Below are 7,728 nucleotides of genomic sequence, written 5' to 3'. Positions count from 1 at the left end.
GAAGAATCAGACGAAGCGTCGAGGGACCAATGACATGCCAAACAACATGATTAATGCTTAGTATTAATTGTCTAGATCAAAATATGTTTTACATATGCATAATTAACTACGATGGCAAGGCATGGAGCAAAATGAAGTCCCGGAGTCAAGGACGCGATCATGTTGGGAGTTCGAGAGTTCGTTGGAAGACCGGACATTCGTCGGAAGTTCTAGAGGAACTAGCCAAGAAGTCTTAGAACTTGCCAGAGAAGCTTATCAGAACTCACCAAGAAGATCATCGTGAAGTCTAGGAGCTTGCCGAGAGTCCGTCGGAAGTTCACCGGAAGCTCGCTAGAAGAATAGACATAGGGACTTGTTTAGCTTAGAAAATGTCTTAAGATTTCGTAGTTAGCACGTAATTAGACTTGGATTTGGGCCAACCCAATTAGGAGCCAACTAGGCCCATGTAAGAACTGTGTTGGGCCTAATAAGAAGCCCAAACAGTGCCCCAAGAAGCCTCACCGTCATGGCACAGTCTTCGAGACTATGTCAGGCGATGGTATCGCCCAGCATTGGCCCCCAGGTGGTGGTACTACCAGACATAGGTGGTGGTACCGCCCATGCTTGGTGAACCCAGGATGAGATATTTTTAGGCTCCAAGTTTGAATCAACTTGAAGCCTATAAATACCCCTCTCATCCCTGGTTAAAGCACATAAGCACAGAGTATTCAAAAGTGAGAAAACGCTGTTGTAATCTCTTTAGAATCCCCCTCTTTGAGTTTAAGTGTTAGAATAGTTTGAGAGGAGTGAGTGTTTGTAAGGGTCATCTCCTAAACCCGGTAAAAGAAGAAAAGAGGTGTAAAAGGTGATTAACCTTCGCCTATTGAAGAAAGGCCTCTAGTAGACGTCAGTGACTTCATCGGAGTAGGAAGCCTAAAGCGGATGTAGGTCAAGATTGATCAAACCACTCTAAATCTCGGTTTGCATTTACTTACTGCTATTTACCTTACTGCAAACCTCCATATGTGTTTTACTTCTTTTGTGAACTCGCTTTCAAGTTAAGTTTCCGAAAATGGTTTTACGTCGGAAATGGTTTTATCATACGAAGGTTTTTTGAACCATCGTTATTTTTCCGTTGCACTAATTCACTCTTAGTGAGCTCTTAATCCTAACAATTGGTCTTAGAGCCACGGTTTTCTACTTTGGTTTAACACCCAAATAGAAATGACTATTTTCGACTTTCAAAAAGGTCACTCTCTTATTCGTCCTCCCTTTTTCAATGGGACGGACTACACTTATTGGAAAATATGAATGAGAGTTTGTTTGCTTTCTTTGGATTTGAATTTATGGCACATTACCGAATTCGGCTTTAAAAGATCTTCTCTTCCAATGAAAGATTGGAATGATTTAGAGAAGAAGACTTTTTCTTTAAATGCTAGAGCTATGAATGCTCTATTTTGCGCCTTAAATAAAACGGAGTTTAATCGGATTTCTTTGTACAAAATGATTTTCGATATTTGGCGCACTCTTGAAATCACACACGAAGGCACAAGTAGTGTAAAATATTCTAAAGTAAATTTTTTGATACACAATTTTGAGATGTTTTGTATGGAACCAAGAGAGACTATTGGAGACATGTACACCCGTTTTACAGATGTTGTCAATAGTCTAAAAGAACTTAGTAAAAACTTTTCAAATTTTGAACTCGTTAACAAAATCTTAAGATCACTTTCTAAAACATGGGAATCGAAAGTAACAGCAATACAAGAAAAAAAAGATTTAAATATTTTTTCACTTAAAGAACTTATCGGTTCATTGATGACATATGAAATGGTGCACAATGCACATAATGAACATGATGAATAGAACCACTTTCCAAAGAACAGGAAGGATTTGGGATATAGAACACATGAAGACCATTCGAGCATAAGCTCAAGTGATGGTGAACTTAAACTATAAATGAAACAAAAATTAAAAAGCAAAAAGAACGGAACTACTTTCTTTGATCGCAAGAAGAAGAACAAAAATTGGGATGAATCGAGCTCCTCCAAAGATGAGGAGAAAATAAAAAAAGGTGAGGTGGCAAACTACACCTTAACCGCTTTCAATGATGAGGTAATCGAAATCTCCCTAATTTATTTAGAAATAACATGATGCTTTCTATGATACATTTTCTTTCTTATTTTGTTTAAAAGTTTTCTTTTTAATAATTGTATGTTTAAAAAATAAAAAAGCAAAAATTATGACCATGCTAGTAGTTTTAAAAATAATCATGAAAAAATACATATTTTATGATAAACAAACAAAATAATTTTGATTGAAAATATAATCATATGTGGTTAAGAAGTAAAAATATGTATCATGTTGATTTCAATTATTATTTCTAGATTTTGATTAAATAAAATTATGTTCGATTTGAAGTAATGCATAATGATGTAATGAAAATATTAAATATTTTGATACCATGATTGATAATTTTATGCATGAGATTTTAAAGTTATACATGATGATTTTTGTGATTTATTGGTCTTGATGTTTTTATGACGAAATTTATTTTTCGATCCTAAACATTGATGCATGTTTTTATTTCACATAAATGAAAAAGCATGCTAACATGAAATCAATCACTTAAAATGAAATACTTAAAAAAATATATATATATATATATATATATATATATATATATATTTAATGAAATCATGAATCTACTTATGTTATGAATTTTGTGAACCATAAAAATGATTTTGATGATTTGAATTTAAAATGAGTTTTATAAAAATCATGATCTTGATTTCTTGGAATAACATGAGATTTTTTTTTATGATTATTTTGATTATTCAAAAGGAGATTTGTCAAAATGATTCATGGAATTTGGATTCATAACTTGATCCTTCATTTGTTTATGAGATGGTTGAAATCTTTGTACCTTTGAATTCTTCCCTTCTCCTTTCGATTTTTGAATTTATGCATGTTATATGTTGAAGATTTGAAACCATGTTTTGATATCATGCATACCCAAGAAATATTGATTCGACAAATTGAATGAATTGAAGATAAATGTTGATTTTTCTCTTGATCATAACTTGTGATATTTTTTATATGATTCACCATCTTGATTTCTCAACATTTGATATATGAGATTTCTCTATGAATCAAAATTTTGTTTTCAAACTTCTATGTTTCTTCTTACCATTTTTCTAAAAAGGAAAGATTAATGAATCTATTTATGTTCTTTTTATGAATCTCTTGAAAATGATTTTGATTTGATGATTTGAATTTGAATGAGATTTATCTTGATTTTTCAAGATTTATAACTAGAGATTTCCTATGCATTAATCAAGATATTATATATCATTCTTTCTCCTATGATTCTTTTTGCCAATTGCTAAAGAGAAAATAAATGATCAAAATGTTGATTTAATGATGAATGTTTGGTACCAACAATCATGAAGTGATAAATACTTAAAAATGTTGATTTAATGTTTGGTATCATGAATACTTTATTATCATACATGAAAATAATGATAAATATTTTGAAAATAAATGTTTGTATCATGTTAAATGATTTTACATTTTGTGTATGATGAGTTATAGTGATGATTGAAACAATGATTGAAATAATATGAATGATGAGTTTATATGTTTTGAAAATATAAATGATGATTTGGAATCATGCATGTAATGATGATATTATATTTTATATATATGATGATTTGGCATTATGCATGAAATACTTTAACTTATGATAATGATGCATGCAATGATGAAATATTCATGATAAAATAATTATTTTGACATTCATGATTTAAATTTTCATCTATGCTATTTACCTTTGTTATGATTTAGAAATTGACATAAAGAGTCTTCCCTTCTTTTTGACAATGACAAAGGGGGAGCAAAACGTGCTAGAAAGCAAATTTGCTAGCATGCACATTACGAAAAAAGGCAAACTTGCTAGCTTGCTAATCTAAAAAAGGAAGCAAGAAGTGCTATCTTACAAATCTCAAGAGAAGCAATATTTGCCAAGTTGCACATTTCAAAAAGAGGTAAAATAGTCCATCTTGCATATCTCAAAAGATGTAAAATTTTGCTAACCCTTTTTTTATGTGTAAAAGTTGATAGCCTGGATACTATAAATTTACATACCAAAATGTATTATCTTGCCTATCTCAAGATGCTAAACATACTAAACTTGCACTTTGCAACGGAAGCAAAATTGCGAGCTCAAACATTGCAAAGGAAGCAAAAATTTGCTAACTTACAACTTGCGTATTTCAAGAAGCAAGAGTTGCTTTCTTGAACATCTCAAAACTTCTAGCTTGTATGTTCTAAAATATTATAAAATTGACTAACTTGTATGTCGTAGAACTTGCTAAATTTTCTAGCTTACAAAATTACATGATGGTAGAACTTGAAGATTTATTATGCAACGATTTGAAACTATTATGTCAAACACATAAGAGTTGGAACTTCTCCTTTTTGTTGATGTCATTGCATGATTTGATCATGTTATATTGCTTAGATTTTTTAATCCAAGAGTTTCTATCAATAAGCCATATTGATAGGGGGGAGTTTGTTTAAACTCTGAGAGTTAAGGTTAACTTCGTCGTCGATTGGTTATCATCATCAAAAAGGGGGAGATTGTTGAATCTCGGATTTTGATGATGAAACCAATCAATATGTGTTTATGTTTTAATCTGCGTTTTGAGTGACGCAGGATGATTCGATCAGGAAGAGACAATTAGAGTAGGAAAAATCATGTTGGGCTGGAGAAACATGTTAGAAGATTAGACGTTGGGCCGGTGGATCGATCGATGTATCGACAGAAGGCTTCGGACCGTGGATTCGGGCATCGGGCCAAGAAGAGCGGACATTACGCTAAGGATAACGGAGTTGCGGAGTCAATTGGCCGATTGGACAATAGGCCGCAGGAGAGGACGATGTGCCGAAGAATCGGACAAAGCGTCGAGGGACCAATGACATTCCAAAATACTTGATTAATGCTTAGTATTAATTGTCTAGATCGAAGTATGTTTTACATATGCAGGATTAACTACGATGGTAAGGCATGGAGCAAAATGAAGTCCTGAAGTCAAGGACGTGATCACATTGAGAGTTCGAGAGTTCGTTGGAAGACCGAACGTTCATCGGAAGTTCTAAAGGAACCAGCCAAGAAATCTCGGAGCTTGCTAGAGAAGCTTATCGGAACTTGCCAAGAAGATCGTCGTGAAGTCCAAGAGCTTGTCGGGAGTCTGTCGGAAGTTCGCTGGAAGATCGCCGGAAGCTCGCCGGAAGAATAGACATAGGGACTTGTTTAGCTTAGCAAATGTCTTAGGATTTCGTAGTTAGCACATAATTGGGCTTGGATTTGGGCCAACCCAATTATGGGCCATCTAGGCCCATGTAAGAACTATGTTGGGCCCAATAAGAAGCCTAAACAGTATCCTAAGAAGCCTCACCGTCGTGGCACAATCTTCGAGATTGTGTCAAACGGTGATACCGCTAGTCTGGGTAGTTGTACCGCCCCTATTAGGGTGCCAAGTGGTGGTACCGCCCAGCACTGGCCCATAGGCAATGGTCCCGCCAGACCTAGTTGGTGGTACCGCCCAGGGAGTGTCAATGTCAGACTGACATTGGGCGGTGGTACCGCCCAGCGTAGGTGGTGGTACCGCATGTGCCCGGGGAACCCAAGATGAGATAATACCCCTCTTATCCCTGGTTAAAGCACACAAGTACAGAATATTCAAAAGTGAGAAAACGCTGCTGTAATATCTTTAAAATCCTCCTTTTTAAGTTTAAGTGTTAGAATAGTTTGAGAGGAGTGAGTGCTTGTAAAGGTTGTCTCCTAAACTCGGTAAAAGGAGAAGAGGGGTGTAAAAGGTGATTGGCCTTCGCCTATTGAAGGAAGACCTCTAGTGGACGTCGGTGATCTCACCGGAGGAGAAAGCCAAAAGTGGATGTAGGTCAAGATTGATCGAACCACTCTAAACCTCAGTTTGTATTTACTTACTACTATTTACCTTACTACAAACCTCCATATGTGCTTTACTTCCTTATTACCTTTGCTGCACTCCTTTACGAACTCACTTTCAAGTTAAGTTTCTGAAAACGATTTTATCGTCATGAGCTCTTGATCCTAACACAAATATTAGGTCGACTCTAATACCAAATATCATGACCCGAGTCTAATGGGCTAACTAACCTATCAACTTCATTTAGTTCAAACCACTAATTAAAATATTTATGTTAAAGTTGATAATAATATATTTATCAAACCTTTATAAGTTAATCTAGGTGTTATAATATCTTATTGTTGAGCTCTTCATCGTATCCATTCTGTTAAAGATTTCTTTCATTTATGAGGAATGCCATCTACTACATAACCCGAAAGGAATAGAGTGTGAAAGAAGTGTGCTAATGTTAGGTGCCAATGTGCTAAAACTAGAAAATGGTATGATTGTAGATGTTGATTCGAGCAATCCTAAGCGAGAGTCAAAATTAGACACAGCCTTTGATTTGCTCTTATACGATCGTATTTTGTCCATTAATCAATCAAGTTACCAAAATATGATTGGAAGAAGATATCTCTAAAATGATTTAACAAACAAAATTTAAGAGTAATGAGATGGACAACAAAGCGATAATTGTTTCTATGTCATCTTTAATTATTGGTATAATACTAAACCAACTTAACAAATACCGTAGCTAAGATCAGTCCGATCAATTAGGATCTAAAGGTTCGGATTATTCCAAGTTGCTTGCATTTTATATAAATAAATAGGTACTAAATTAGAACTTTGAACTTTTGACTATTTTTTCGCTCAACTGCTGTTTGTGCATCTGCCAAGATGCTCTGTTTCAGGCAATCCCAAGAACGAAAGGCGCTCACATCGGCTTCCAAACCATGTGAGAGAGGCACGCAAACGCATAGGCGAACCGTTCGGTGCCGGCGACATAATTATGTTGACATAATCTGGACCCCACGTGTCCGCATTCTGCGTTGAATTTGCATGCGTCTTGAACCACAACCACCTCGCACACTTCCTTTCCCTGTGACTAACTAACCAAGAAGATTCCAACAGAAAGGAATTAAAGGGGCGGAAGACCCGTCGTTGTCGATTAAGATCGAGATCGAGATAGGGAGACGCACGATGGCCAACGAAGTCCCAAGAAGAGCGATGTGGGCCGGGCTTCGCTCGCAGCTCGTCAAGTTTACCTCCATATTCTTCACGAGCGTCGACGACTATCTCCGATTCCGCGCCGTCTGCAAGTCGTGGCGCTCCGCCGTCCCCCATCGGCCCGATCACCTCCCCACTCAGCTCCCTTTCCTCCTCCTCGTCTCCACCTCCGAACCAAGAATCGGAGCCGCCTTCCGCCTCACTGCCGCCTCCGCCGGTAATGTTCTCCCGCTACCTAACAGAGCCAATAGGCTCTGCATTGGCACCTCCTTCGGCTGGCTTATCCTCCTCTGCATGAAAGACCGTTTGATCAACCTCTTCAACCCCGTTACCGCCGAGAACATTCGGCTTCCCTACCTTGATGTTCTTTCGTTTGCTGATGTGGTGTCGGATGGCGATGGGCCCGTGATTGTCGCAGAGAAGGCTGTCTTATCCTCGGATCCCACGCTCGACCGGGACTTCGTGGCGGTCCTCTTCACACGCGGAGTGACCATTAGATGGTATACGTGGCGCCATGGTGACGAATCATGGACAGCAAACGCGAATTTTCTGGTGCAAATTACAGTTCGGA

At 37.0% G+C, this 7,728-nt stretch overlaps 1 protein-coding gene across 1 annotated transcript in view; it reads left to right on the top strand.

Moving 5' to 3' along the window:
* The first annotated feature begins 7,130 nt into the window (after positions 1–7,130).
* The window catches only part of LOC103998580 (uncharacterized), a 1,194-nt gene continuing 596 nt past the window's right edge, over positions 7,131–7,728 (top strand). Inside the window, exon 1 of the mRNA XM_009420084.3 lies at positions 7,131–7,728. This exon is cut by the window's right edge and continues 596 nt beyond it. Coding sequence (XP_009418359.3) covers positions 7,131–7,728 — 598 coding nt within the window.

Source organism: Musa acuminata, chromosome BXJ2-1, assembly GCF_036884655.1.
Source record: "Musa acuminata AAA Group cultivar baxijiao chromosome BXJ2-1, Cavendish_Baxijiao_AAA, whole genome shotgun sequence".
In the NCBI taxonomy this organism is placed as follows: Eukaryota; Viridiplantae; Streptophyta; class Magnoliopsida; order Zingiberales; family Musaceae; genus Musa; species Musa acuminata.
Note: the sequence above shows the minus strand (reverse complement) of the source record. Positions and strands in the feature narration are given on the sequence as shown.